Source organism: Prinia subflava, chromosome 5, assembly GCF_021018805.1.
Source record: "Prinia subflava isolate CZ2003 ecotype Zambia chromosome 5, Cam_Psub_1.2, whole genome shotgun sequence".
In the NCBI taxonomy this organism is placed as follows: Eukaryota; Metazoa; Chordata; class Aves; order Passeriformes; family Cisticolidae; genus Prinia; species Prinia subflava.
The window spans coordinates 48,550,829-48,565,746 of NC_086251.1; the positions used below are offsets into that span (position 1 = coordinate 48,550,829).

General features: G+C 36.2%; 1 protein-coding gene across 4 annotated transcripts in view; it reads left to right on the top strand.

Annotated features, from left to right (window-relative positions):
- Nucleotides 1-14,918, top strand: part of PPP4R4 (protein phosphatase 4 regulatory subunit 4) — a 60,293-nt gene that overhangs the window by 19,754 nt on the left and 25,621 nt on the right. For 2 of the 4 annotated variants that reach the window (XM_063399278.1, XM_063399279.1), the window contains exons 3-7: nucleotides 3,240-3,342; nucleotides 10,070-10,217; nucleotides 10,892-10,965; nucleotides 11,947-12,053; nucleotides 14,547-14,654. In XM_063399278.1, the coding sequence (XP_063255348.1) occupies nucleotides 3,240-3,342; nucleotides 10,070-10,217; nucleotides 10,892-10,965; nucleotides 11,947-12,053; nucleotides 14,547-14,654 (540 nt within the window). Of the gene's footprint in view, nucleotides 1-3,239; nucleotides 3,343-7,787; nucleotides 7,886-10,069; nucleotides 10,218-10,891; nucleotides 10,966-11,946; nucleotides 12,054-14,546; nucleotides 14,655-14,918 lie in introns of those variants that run through there. The other 2 variants (XM_063399280.1, XR_010080584.1) reach the window with 2 other exon arrangements.

A 14,918-nucleotide genomic window follows, 5' to 3' on the forward strand; every position in this document is an offset into this window, starting at 1 on the left:
ACAATGGCTGTTTAACAAATCATTTTTGCCAAACTGGTGCAGTTAGCCACAGTGTGAAAGAAAAGGCTCTACACAAGCAGAGTTTCAGATAGAGCTTGGGTAAACCTCAGTCTTCTTTACAATACTGTATTCTGCCCCTGCCATTATATTTTATAGGCTAGTGTGAATGAAGGAGAGAGAAATGTAAATCTGTCTTCTCTGTTTCAAAATCCTTTGTGGTAATATTGTCTTGCAGCACAGTGACTAATCTTCATTCTTTATGCTGCAGAAGGAGTTGTAGTCCTTCCATCCATTTCCAGATAGAAATATTTCTAATTGAGTACCCAGGGACTTTTAAAATTTTCTTTGTTCTTATCTTGTAGAATCTGTTTTTAAAAATGCTTTAAAAATTCATGTACGAAATCTTATTGTCTTCCTTGAGCTTCATGAAAGTTTGCAAAATTGGCAACACACATCCTGAACATAATCATAGTATAGTTGTGGGAAGGGACCTCTGGAGATTATCTAGTCCACCTCTCTGCTCAAAGTAGTGTCAATTAGAGCAATATATCCAGAGTCTTGTCCTGAACTCAGGACTTTAAATCCTATGGATGGAGACTGCACCACATGTGTGGGCAACTCATTCCAATATTTGAATACTCTGACATGGAAGAATTGGTGGTTTTTTTAATGTTTAGGTAGAATTTCCTGTGTATTGTATTTGTTCCCATTGTTTTGCATCCTATCACTGGGCACCGCTGGGAAGAACCTGCCTGTGTTCTTTACTGTCTCACATCAGAGTTTATATATGTCAAATAAGGCCCCCAAGCTTTCTCTTCTCAAGATTAAAAATCTCTCTTGTCTAAGCTTCTGCACAAATATTGCGATGAACTCGCTGCCGCCTGTCTATGAGATTCTTGTGTTGAATAGAGAAAACCAATCCTGTTCCTTGAGCTGCTGGTGATGCTCTTGAGTGCAGCCCAGGATGCTCTCAGCTACCTTTCCTGCAAGAGTGCATTGCTGGCTCTGGGTCAGTTTTGTGTCCTCTGGGACCTCCAGGTCCTTTCCTGCCAAGCTATTTCCCAGTTGGCTGACCCCAGCCTCTACTGGTGCATGGGGCTGTTCTGCCACAGCTTGGACTTGCATTTCCTGATTTCGTAAGATCCCTGTTGGTTTGTTTCTCCAGCTTGTTGAGTCACCAGTGTCCTGGTCTGTCAGCACCTCCTCCTGGTTTTGTGTCATCTGCATACACTGAGGTGCACTCTGACCCATACTCTTATTTATTGCCCTCAGTAAGGTAGACCATGAGGTAAACCACTTGTGGCTGGCTTCCTTGACACTAATCACAACAACCCTTTAGGCTCAGTGGTTCACTCAGTTTTCAGTCCACATCACTTTCCATTTGTCCAGCTTGTACTTCATCTGTTTATCTATGGGGATATGATGGGAGACAATGTCAATAGCCTTGCTAAAAAAAGTTAACTTCTACCATCTGAGCCAGTCATCATGTTGTCAAGTTGGCTGGTCAGGATTGAGTTTCCCTTCACAAATCCAGGCTGACTACTCGCAGGCACATTTTTGTCCTTTGTATGTTTGTAAATAGTTCCTAGGAGGATTTGCTTCAGTCTCAAGACATCACAAATATTATGTGGACTTCATTTTATGATGGTAGAAGAAACAAATAAAAACAAATGCGGGGGCTAGAGGGAGAAGGCTTAGCTCTGTGCTTGTGCATGAGAAGTGTTTGAAAAGTGCTTTGCAATGGGTCTTGCAGTTAGGCCAGGTCTGGCACCACTGGCCAGCAGCAAGCAGCTGCTGTCACAGAGGAAAGAGGAATTAGGACAGGAGTGGTGGGGCCCAAGAGCTTTCCTCCCTGCATGAGGATTCCCAGCATTGCTAAATCACTGGGATCTCCTGTAGGATGAACTCAGAAGATGAGTCCTGAAGTTTTATATTTAAATGGTGTGTGGATTTTGCTAGCACAAAGGAGGCTGAGCTAAATTGCTTCTAAGTATAGGGCTCTGTTGTGTTCTTCTATAGTTGGCACTGTTAATAAAGGAATAGTGCCTTCACAACACTGGGCTTACTGTGACTCTGAAGAAAAGATGCAGCATTTGTTTTGTTTATTAGTACCAAAATGTGTAGATCTGAGCATTTAGCAATTATTCACTATAATTCTGAAGTCTTCAATATTTAAAGAAAATCTATGATGCAGCTTATTCGGTAGAAATAGAGGAAAAATCTTCTGCAGTTGGAAAATTACAGACTGTGTAGGTGTTGAAATGCCTCCTGCTTCACATTCTTAATTGGCAGTAAGCCAGATACTAAGAATTTCTGGTTTAAAGGGAAATGCTTCCATTTTCTTTACATTTTGATGGATAAAGGTGGCATTTTGTTTGCATTTTTTTACCAGTTAAGGTTTCTTCCATCTTGATACAAAACGAATAAAATTTGAATTAAATAGCTTCTCCAAGTTACCTTGGCTTTTTGCATTACTACTGGATAACACAAAGATATGCATGCCTTGCCAAAGGAAAAGGATCTGTTGATGTTTAGTTTTAATTTTGGCATCCAGACCCTCTTGCTTTCTGAATTTATTCTAGGAGTTGATCCACTTGAATAATTTTTCTTTTCACCTCATACTTTCTTTCATTGCTGCCTGTCATGTCCTTCCCTTGTTCTTGCTTTTTTTCATTTCCTTTTTCAATTGTGGGATACCATAGAGAGAGAGAGAATGAGGAGAAAGGTACAAAGTCTCTAATTTAACCAAGTTTTTACTTCCATTTTGAATCATGTTTGTGTGCATATGACTATACATCCGACTGCTTTCTCTACAAAAAGGAAATAATGGTAGATTTCTGCTAAAATGTTGTACGTTGCATGTTGTTTTCATGTATATCTTCTATTTGCCCCCTTCCTATGGTTTATCCCTTGTATTGCTGTAAGGCAAAAGATTCCACGAAAGCACTGCCTTGATCATCTGGTTTGAAAAAAATCTTTCAAAAGTTTCACATTTTTATGCAAAGCTACACTAAAAATTAAAACATTTCATTTAGGAAATGATATAGCTTGATAGGTTAATATTTTCAAAAGTTATCTTCTATCACATATTATATATTAAAAAAAAGGCTCTCTTTGCTTGCATGAAAAACCTGAGTAGTGTAGATTTATTCTTCTTGGTTTTGTTTTGTTTTTTAATGAAAGCCATAAGGTTGTAATCACCAGAGTGAGTAATGTATTGTATTTTATGTTTTTATAAGTTCTGGTCAGGATATCCAAGGAACAAGTGTGGTGGCAAATCTCCCAGTCCTTATGCGACAGAATCCTGCAGAAACACTTCGTCGGGTTTTACCAAAAATCAGAGTAAGTTTTGTGTATCGAGGTTTGAATGTATCTTTTTCTACAGTTTAAGTATTTTAACAAAGAAAGCAAAAATCCCACTTTTATTGCAAAATATCAGTCTTTAGGAGGTGTATGTCCTGTAGGTCTTCTGCATTAATTCACTGAACTTACAAAGTATTACAGGCATTACAGTTTTTCAAAAATTGTTACAACAGAGGAAAAAAAAGAGGCAGAATTAATATTACCTGAATGTTCTAAAGATTTACCAATGTTTTGACAGCTTTTTGAGAATTCTTTTTGAGGACTATCCAGTCATAATGGTTGATTCTGATAGTCTCAATCTCCTTTCACCCAAACATTAAGATCTTCATGGTGCTGTGCAGAGCAGTATAGTTTGCTTTCAGCTGTCTGTGCAATTTCTTGTTCTGCCCTCCACATTTTTAGTAAGTCACTGCTAGTTATGATAGATGCATGCTGACCATGTAATGTTATACAGTAATTTTATATAGAGATATGTTTTCATAAAGAGTATTTGGGTTGTTTAACCTGGGGAAGTGAAGGCTCTGGGTACACCTTATTTTGACTCTTCAGTTCTTAAAAGAGAGCTTATAAAAGGATGAGGACAAACTTTTTGGCAGCACCTTTTGAGATATGACAAGGAGCAATGGGGTTAAACTAAAGAAGGAGGGATTCAGACAAGATACAAGGAAGAATATTTTTAACATGAGGTTGGTAAAACACTGGAACAGATTTCCCAGAGAAGTTATGAGTGCCCCATCCCTAGAAATGTTCAAGGTCAGACTGGATGGGATTCTAAGCAACCTGCTCTAGTGGAAGGTGTCCCTGCTCATTGCTGTGGGGATGGACTAGCTGACTTTTAAAGGTCCCTTCCAACCCAAACCATTCTATGATTCTGTGATTGTGGAGAGGATACCTGTTTGTGTATTTCCACTCTGTCCCAGATATGAACCCTTGCCCAGAAGAAGTGTACAAGTTCATTTAAGGTGTGGTTTAAGGAGCAGCCTTGGCCAAATAAGAACAAATTAAATCACAAATGCAAATGCAAAACTTAATAACGTTGAAGACCCCTAGGATCCCTGCAGAAGAAGAGGGTTGGAGAGGGCCTTATCAATGTATACAAGTACCTGACAAAGCAAAGACAGAAACAGGCTCTTTACAGTGGTACCCAGTGACACACAGAACTGAAGTCAACTGCAGTGAGCACAAACAGAAACACAGGAGGTTTCTTCTGAACAGCAGAAATCACTTTTTCACTGTGAGAGTGACTGAGCAGTGGCACAAGTTGCTTAGAGATGTTACTGTCTTCCTCCTTGGAGGTATTCAAAAGCAGGCTGGGCATGTTTTAGCTGTAACTGGCCCTGCTTGAGCAGGGGGGTTGGACAAAATGCCCTCCAGAAGACCCTTCCAGCCTCAAGCACTCTATGACTGTCAGAGATCACCTCACAACTTCATGTTATCTCGTGAAGCATCCTTGCTCTCAGGAGACTTCTCCTTCGTAAGAGGAACTGTTGCAGCTTTTGTCTGACTAGATTCAGCAAATGGTCAAGAAACAGCTCTCCTCAGGGTTAAGGACTGGTATACACTGACAGATTGTGTAGAAAACATTAAAGTGCTTCTGGTTGCATTTTGCACTATAAGATGCACGTCAATAGGCATTTTACTTCAATATGTATGAGTGCAAAAGTGCTTTGAGAAGAATGACTTGCAAAGTAATTGGCAACCCTTCAACGTGCACCAAATATCTGCAGTTAGAACCACATTTTTCTGAAATATGTAGTGCAGTCTTTCTAAACCAGCCTACTGGCTTCAAGAATAGTTGGTTTGGTTTTTTTATGCTTACCATACTGAATCCATTTTTGCCTCTGGTTTTCTACTTTGAGAGCAGAATTCTTCCTGAAATTAAGGAGTAATAGGAAACCCTGGGGATTTTCTACCCTTATTTTTCAGGCTATAGAGAAGTGCTGGTCTTGGCCTGTCTTCAAATAAAAAGTCTAGTATGGGAATACAGTTTTTGATTCTAGTTTTTTTTTATATAGGGATGAAGAAAATATTTGAAAGTATGATCATTTGCATGAATAGGGCCTAGAGCCTGGAACATATTTGTACAGTGGGAATTGGATCTCAGTGTGATCTTTGATCAGGCTGTACTTAGTAACTTTGTAAAAGTATCTTCCTGTATAATGCTAAAGACATTCAACTGAAAACAGTATATGAAAAAAGAAGCTTTAGGAATTGAAGATAGAAACATTTGAAATGAAGCAGACAACTTTAATAATAAATGCAATCAATCTTTGAGCAAATTACAGAGAAAAGTAGTGTGGTTTTCATCTTACAGTGTCATTTAAACTCAAACTGGATGCCTTCCTAGATGATAAAATAAATGAAACCTAAGTTAATGGGCTCCAGACAGAGGTAAAAAAGTAAAATATAATGAGGTCAGTCTAAATCTAAGCATTCCTTTCAAGTTTAAGCTTTATAAACTGAAACTTTATGGAATGTATATGAATTAAGTTCCTTTCTGTGGCAATGCAATTATAAAGCCAGTTCTTGAATGGTGTTCTGGTATCTAATATTATTTCTCTGTAATAGAAGTATAGTGATGTTGTAGCCATGTGTACTGCACTTTTAACTGCAAAACAGTTTCTGACATCATTAACTTGACCTATTTTTTTCTTAACCTTGTTTTTATTGGAGGAATCATCCTGACCATTAAATGGAAACTTTTATAGTCTGTAGAGACATAACTGAACTCAACTGTGCTTAGAGTCTTGCAAATGTAATCTGCCATTGCAGGAAAATAAACTAATTTAAATTACTGCACTATGTTCTGCTTCCTTAGGTTGGAAGTAGTTACATGTGTGAAATCAAATTGGCACATGAAAGATGAATTGTGTAGCAGTTTCAGAGGGCTGTTTATATGAAAATATTGTCACCATATATCTGCACAAGGAAACCAGTGCACTTATTTAGCATACTTGCAGACACCCAAAGCAAAATTAATGTTTTTATTAGAGCTGAGAGTAAAGCAGATGAAGAAAGAAATAAATGCAACGAATATTCAGTCTGAATACATTGCAAATTTGTATTTAATGTGGGAAAAATTGATAAACCTGGTTACTTCTAGAAATATAGAAATGGATGTATGCAAATTGCTTATCATTCTGTGAAATCTAATTAACTTAAAATTGTATCAAAGACACTATGTTTAACCTAAGTGTTTTAGGTATGAGATGAGTAAAATCAGTACATCAATAAATGTGACATACGTCAGTCGTTATTGAATTAATTGTCAGTATTTTGGTTATGCTATTTAAACAAACATACAGTATATAATTTAGATGTTAATGCAGGAATGAGATTAAGAATTTTTTTTAAATTCTGCCATTAAAATGAAGTTGCATCCTCATATGTGTTCTTCTGCATAGAGAACCCCACTCTGGATTTCTGCATGCACCTCCTCATGAACCTTGGAAGTCATTGAAATGCAGATGTAGGGAAAGCTTAGACATTCTTACAGGCATTTCTCTTTGTGCACAAAATGGCTCTTTTCAAATGATGTTAATAGTATTTTTCCTGCTTTCCATCTTTGGGCTCTGCAACCGAAAGTGATGGAGGAGATTGCAGGTGTCTATCTGAATGACTAATAAACATTTTTCCAAATGCTGTGATTGCAGTGAACTATGCTTATTCTTGTTGTTGTGTATACAGCAAGCTTTATTCAGTGTTGTCTGATTAGTTCCAAACTCATTTGCATAGGTACTTATTTTCCTAATATATCAGCCTCCTCTTGAAAGCTTTTCTTTTCCATAGCTGATTTTACAGTTTAAGAAAAGGGTGATTTTCATTCTTCCTTATACCTAACATTAATTTTAGTGTCCATTCTCATTGTATCCTTGAGCTTCTGTAATCGCCATTATTTCTTTGTCTTTTAGTCTTAAATAAAAATTTCTATCATACCAATGCAAGTATTAAAATGATTTGACTCTGTCTCTGCTTGCAGCATTCTTTCAAGAGAATTCTGTTGTTGCAGGACAAAAGGTGCATTTAAATTAGAGGTGAATTTTCTTTTTTTCAATTAATGGAATAAACCAGGCTTTCTAATTTGATGCCTGAGTTTAACTTGTAGACATTAGAATAGTTAGGAACATGCTAATACCCTTAAATTCCACTAAATATGCTTGTCTGAATAAGATAGGGAAAACTTTTGTAGTCTGGAGTGAAAATTTGTGAAAATACATTACTTTCTGAATAAATAAATTTATATTAGGTAAATTTAAATTTAAATAAAAATCAATGAAAGTAAATTTAAATGAAAATAAAAAGTATGAAAATGGAAAGAGGAGACCCATACATTTCCAAATGCAGAACTGTACAGTTCTTTTCATCACATCAGTGCAGGCAGGTGTGTAAGCAGTCTAGAAATTTATATTTCAATGTCTCCCGAGGTCCATGAGGAGGCACATCCAGAGAATGTGTTCTCACACATGACTATCCAGAGTTATGTGGATCAGTGGAGGAGACTATTTGGAAACTTTGTTTGTTGGTAAGTAACCCTGTTTGTATTGCGTACAAAGTAAATATGTACGGAAAACTGAATTCATAGAATCACAGAATTATTTAGGTTGGAAAAGACCTTTAAGTTCATCCAGTCCAACTGTTAACCTGGCAGTGCTCCATAATCTTCTGGTCTGCACTGCTGTGTTAGCATCTACAGTGTGTAGATAGTGCTCTTGGTTCTCTTAGTGATGTTTGTTTGAACACGAGCCAGGCTTGCAGAACAGTATGGACAGGTATTCTGATACCAAAAATACTCAAAACTTGGTGGGTGTCCTTATTCTTTGTTGGCTGTGGCTGTAAGAGCAATGGTGGAACAGGGACAGAGTCTGTGGATGTAAGAAGAAGATGGTTTCCATGGGTATTGAATGCAAATATTTTGTTAGAAAACAGCACAGTGCTGTTTCTTTTTTTCATTTGTGGGAGGAAGGGCACAGAGAATCCCTTTAGAAAGAAACATGGTTGTAAACTGAGACAGGTCTTCAGAGATAAGTTATGGTTCTCCTTGAAATAAGAGAAGCTAATAATTGTACAATTGCATGTACAAATGGTTTGACATTTGTCGAATGAAAACTTTTTGATTTTTACCAAGTCAAATAGTAATTTCTCAGATGTTCTCTACAAACTATTTTCTCAGCAAAATTCCTCTGATATGCAATGTTTAGAGTCATAGAATCGTTAAATTTGGAAAAGCCCTAAGATTATCGAGCCCAGTTGTTTACCCATCACCACCATTTTCACCATGTCCCTGGGTTCCATATCCACATGCCTTTTGAACACGTCCAGGCATGGTGGTTCCACCACGTCCTTGGCAGCCTCCAAAGCCTGGCTGCCCTTTCAGTGAGGAGAGCCCTCTGCAGCCACTCTGTCCCCAGCCTGTAGCACTGCATGGGGTTTGTGTGACCCTGGTGTGGGACCAGTGCTTGCCTTTGTTGAACCTCAGAACATTGGCCTGGGCCTTGGTATTAATTAAGATATTAAACAGGACTGAGCCCTGGGGATCCCCACTTGTGACTGGCTGCCAACTGGATGTAATTCCATTCACCAGCACTCAGGACCCGGCCGTGCAGCCAGTTTGTAACTGAGTGAAGAGTCCAATCCATAAGCAACCATGCACATAAGTGCAAAAGAAATATTTTTTTAAAATCTGATCCAGGCTTTTTCTTATTTTTAATTAAAAGTCCAGCTTGTTTTTGAATTTTGGCGAGTGATCTGAGAAAACACTGTTCATATCAAGCACTTTAGAAAAGAAACAAAACCACATATATAAAGTGCTAAGTAGGAAATGTGGGCTTTAGACTACTACTGAATTTGGAATCACTTGTAAAATGAGTGTAATGCTTTAGTAGTAGAATAATGAATTTTATTTTCTCATGGAATAGAAAGACACACTTAGAAAAGTAAACAAGTGGAATATTAACTGAGTTGATAGATATTTACAATTACTAATGCTTACAATCAGTGCTATGTCAAAGATGGCATCCTGCAAGGTCTGTGCGTAAATCTGAAATTTAAAATTTAATATGCCTGGTTTTAAATTAAAAAATGGTAATATTTCATTTCATTACAACATGTTAACTTTGTTTAACTTTTGAGTGGATGATTTTAAAGACAACCTAATTAATGATATTCTTACGTGTCAGAGCTCAGAAGTGCTAAAAGTTTAGTTAGCTAGGTAAATATTCTAGTGTATCTTGTTTTATTCTTAAGACTATATATACATACTTTTTGTTTGCATTCCATGTTAGTCAAGGGATGAAATTTAAATTGCCTTCTGTTTTAGTATCTCTTACTGAAGGAATGAATGAATGAATGAAGTACTTCTTTTTAATTCATGTGCATAAACAGCAGAAGTGCAATTGTTGGCTGGTCTGTTTCTACCCCTCATTTTGTAAAATAGAAAAATCCACACATTGTATTGATGAAACTTAAAGTCACAAAAAATACTGTAAGTAACTTCTTCTTTCTTGGAAGATTCATGATATATCATGATATATCAAGAAAATTTAATGTCTGCAATAAGTTGCTGTTAAGAGAAAACAATTTTACAGCAAATTTTGTAGTTTGCCCAGGTTGTTTCATATTAATTCTAAAAGTGAATGTAAAAATTTGGATGGACTTTCAGTACATTTCTGCCTCACTCTCTAAATTGTTAAAATTTGTAATTATACAGGAGGTTCTGCATGTTGCAGGAGTGGAAATGCAGTTAACAGCTGCTGTTTCTTTTCTGACTGTTCTGCAAGAGGAGTCGGTGTCCATTCATACGTACTCCCACTCCTTCCTACACATCATTCTCCAGAACCTGGAACACAGAGATGCAGGTCAGGGCTGCACAGCTACGCTGATGACCTCTGCATGTTTTGTTTCCCCAGTGACCTTAAAACACTGTGTCAACACTGAGTGCAATCACTGTGACTTTGTATCTAGACTTGCATGAATGAAAGGATTTTGGCATGATGACCAATTTCATACTGGTATTTAAATGTATTTCTGATTGAAGCAAAAATCCCTCTCACTTTGTCTGAAGGATTAAATCCCAAAGTTGTTTCTGAGTCTGGGCTTCTCCTTGAAGTACCATCGTTTAGGGGCTGAGAAAATGGAGGGAGGATGGTTGACATTTCTTCTGTGTTGATTATTTTTTCTTAATTTGTTTAACACTAGTTTTAGAATACAAAGGAAAAAAAAGGCCTGTTGTGTGACTAGAAAGTTTCAGTGCTTCTAAATGAGGGAAATTAGCTTTACAAAGCAATCAGACTAGTTAATAGTTTTGCATAGGAATTAGAAAGAGTAAAGAAATGGGGTCAGACTTTGCTTCTTATCTATCCTACTTCTTACTCTGAAGTCTTGAATGTTAATATAGTGGCTTTCAGATACATAGCTCCTTGAAGATGTGTGTAAAAAGTTGGAGCAAATTTTGTAAAACTGATGTGTGCTTTGGTTTAGTTGTTGTATGTGCAATATAAGACTTCACATATAACTCATTTCTTTTAAACAGGTGTCAGCAGTGCATGGTTAGAAACTCTTCTTGCTGTAATAGAAGCGTTACCAAAGGAAACTGTCAGACATGAGGTAAAACTAATCTCTCATGCTAACAAAAAAAAGTATTAATTATTATAAGACTGTATTTCCCTGCAAGTTTTATTCACCTCAGTCAGATTTGCGGCAGTTCTATACCTGTGAAAATGGTAATGGTTGTGGAACAATGGATGTGTAAGAGATGAATGGGCCAAAAGATGAGACAGGAAGGTTGCCTTAGAAGAAATAGTGTTGTTCAGCAAATAAAGTTAACATTTACACTCTACTGTAACACTTCCACTGCTCTTTATAGTCTCAGTAACGTGTTTTCCTGCATCCTATTTTGGTTTACAGGATAGTATCTCACTCTATGTCTTCATGAAAAAACTACATTTTGTTACTATTGCACTAAAATTCCAATCCCTGCTAAATGGAACTGAATGCTGGAGATGCATTCCTTAGTGTATTTCAGTAGTTCTTGATGTACCAAAAACTCTAATGCAATGCAAACACTCTTAATTTTTCACTGTGTAGCTCAAGATAGAAAAAGAAAATGTGTCCATAAGTTATAATGCCAGTTCCCTTTAGTCTGCTAATTTATTCACTTTTAGGTATTCATATTTTATTAAGATTAAAAGCTTTGCAACAGACATACTGACTGTGTGTATAATTTAAAACAATATGGAGGTTTAAATACAAGATTGTTTGTGTAGTATAAAAATTCTCATTAAAATGAGAGTAAACCCCAGAACTGTTTAAAAAACATCTTCTAAAAGGTAAAAAATTAGGTTGGAGGAAACAGAAGAATTATTCTAGTCACCTCCAAAATCTAATTGCAATGTAATTTCAAAGATGTCATTTAAACAAAATTGACTATTAATGTGCCTAGGCACCATTATTGTTAGTACTGATTAATTCAGTGAAAAGGTTAATGACATTTGGGAGAAGTTTTTTCTAGATTTCTTTTAAGAAGAGGAATACTCTATTTAATGCTCACAATTTTTCTGCTCATACTTCTTCTTTTTTTTCGTGTAGATCCTGAATCCACTTGTTTCCAAAGCACAACTTTCTCAAACACTTCAGTCCCGCTTAGTTAGTTGTAAAATCATGGGAAAAGTAGCTAACAAATTTGAAGCTCATGTGTAAGTAGACTTTCAATATATTTTCATTCTACAGTGTTCCACTAGTATTTCTTTGTTAGTGGACAAAAACTACTACAAGAAAAGTAGACTTTATTGCAAAAATGAAATGCTTTTTTTTTTCTTTCTCACAGATCCCTTTTGTTATTTAACTAGCCTGTCCAGACTTGCTGATGTTCATCATTTTATAACTTGAGTTTATATGTTCTTTCACACATTTGAATGGATACCATTTTCATGCCATTCTTCCATACTGTTTTTCTTACTAGAAAATAAGCCACACAGTGGATTTCTTACTTACAGGCACCAAACACAACTTCATCTCCTTTGAGTTACTTGTCATAGAGAGGAATTCCATTCCTAACTTTTTATTATGTACCCAAACTTAGCATATAGCTCTGTTTTTTTCTATCCCTGATTAAAATATAGCTATATCAGGAACTACTGCTGTTCCCTGATATTATCCAGCTCTTAGATTCGGTGTCTGTGAGTCTGGAGAGAAGAGGGTGCAATGATGGAAGTGAATCTGAGTCACTCATCTGCCAGAGCAGTTGGTGTGGTGGTGTGGTGACATTCCTTGCTCAGTTTACCCAGGCTTGTGATGGTAGGACCACTTCACCAAATTTTTGTTTGTTTGTTTTCTGTCTGGGAAATCCAGCAGAGCATAACTTTGAATTACAATAGAAATCCACCATGGGCCACTAAATGCCCAGAAACTCTCTAGGTGAGGAAGTCCACTCTAATAATTTTGATCTGCCTCAAAATGTAAGAATTCAGAATAACAGAAAAGAAGAACAACAGGACAATATGATGAGACATTTAGGAGTAAATTTCCTTAGATTATGTTTTTTTTTCTTCAATAAAAAAGAACTAGAAGCACCCAAAAGGAAACTGTATAAATCTTCATTTGATGTTTAGACTACACTTGTTGGACATTCAAAAATTGATGAACTGGTATAGTAGTATTTTTTGAGAATGTTACCAAGTCTTTATATTCCAAATTGCTAGTACTCTGTCAGAATAGCAGTTGCATTTATCTATTTGATGTTACATTCTCATGGAAATAAGTGACTTTATGGATTACTTGGAATCTTACGTGAAAATAAAGTAGTGTTAATTAGTGGCCATTATAATCACATCTTTTGTGGTGTCTCTTCAGCATGATTCCTTGCTGTTCAGAGAAAGGAATCCCCTCATTTCAGTAAAAAGATCTTAACACCTTTTCTGAACAGCCACTACATCTTAAGAAGATAACTTAGAATTTTCTGGGGCATCTTGTTCTTCTGGTAGAGAGCTCTGAGTGCAGTTCAGAGGCCTGAAAAGAGAGCTGAGTCCTCAGGAATAGAAAGTGGCAGGCTGAGTAAAACTCAGCCCGCACTCTCATTCCCTTTCAGAAGGGCTCTTGGTACAGGCCCAGAAGACATATCTAACCTCAGGAGTAGGCAATATATAATCATATCTTCACTTTCTATCTTCATTTTCTTCTACAGCTTGGCACAGTTTTTCCTCATAAAATTTATATTGTAATTAAAAATTTTGTATTTGATGTTACTCCCAGGTTATTTATATCCTGTTCTTGTCATGAAATATTAGTTTTCCTACCCTCTGTTCCAGTGTTCCAAGTGAAAAAGTCCTTTTTTTTAATGTAGCCTCTAATTTAGTGTGTTCTAAAAACTTCCAAGACTGTACAATTTTTGAAACTTCAGGCTAATTTTTTCTGTAAGAAGTAAGTTAATTTTCACTGGAATGAATGGAGGCTGTACAAGCTGGCTTGAAAATTTGCTTGTCAGTGTCTATATATTATTTATCTTGAATTTTGCAATAACATAAGGATTTTTATAGAGATATTTATGAATACTTATGACAGAACCTTGGGCAGTGAAATGAAACACAATGGCTGATTCTGCCACACTGTAATGTGTGTTTTTACTGAAATAGGAATCAAAATTTTTATTTTTTATGTGCCATTGATTTACATGAATACTTGGTCTACTTTCCTGAAGGCATTGCAATATTCAAGCTTTTAATCTTAAATTCTTTTTCTCCTTTCTTCCTAATTATGTCTTGGGTGATACCTGCATATCAAAGATGAGGTATTACAGACATTTAATTGGGATTTGCATTTCCATTTATATAATCTTTTTATTCTTTTGGTGGCTGTTCAGAAATTGTACTGAAGATGGTTATTAAATGAGGACAGCATTCTACTACAGTAGCCTACCTACTATTTTTGTAGCTTATAAGAAATAGTAGATGAAATAGGAGCAAATGATTGTGACAGTAAAAATTGCTTTTCCTGTGTCTTTGTAGCACATATTTGCATCCATTGTACAATATTCTTTTCTAATTGCTGATATCAGAAAAATCATGGACTGTGTGTGATAAATTAGTAGTGTATGGGATAAACAAGTAATATGTGAGTAAAGTTTAGTACTACTCAATAGGTTTTATATATTTTTGTTCCATATATTAATAAAAAAATGTTCACATTTTTAGTATGAAAAGAGAGGTTCTTCCATTGGTAAAATCACTGTGCCAGGATGTGGAATATGAAGTTAGAACTTGCATGTGTCGGCAACTGGAACATGTAGCTCGAGGAATAGGGTGAGTGCAATTTGCCTGACTGATCTCAAATGCAAAATATTTCTCTAAAATGTTAACCTAAAAACGCCTTTTAAAATTGCTGAATTCATGCATACTCAATAATGAATTTGGAATGTACAGATGTGTTCTTAGTAACTGGCTGTTGGCAGTTGTCTCTTTTCCACTTTTAGATTTTTCTTTCTCTTTTATAGTAAAATTGCTGAATCATAAACCCAGCCGTTTTTTGTAAATGATGACTTCATTTATAGCTTCTTGAAATTATCT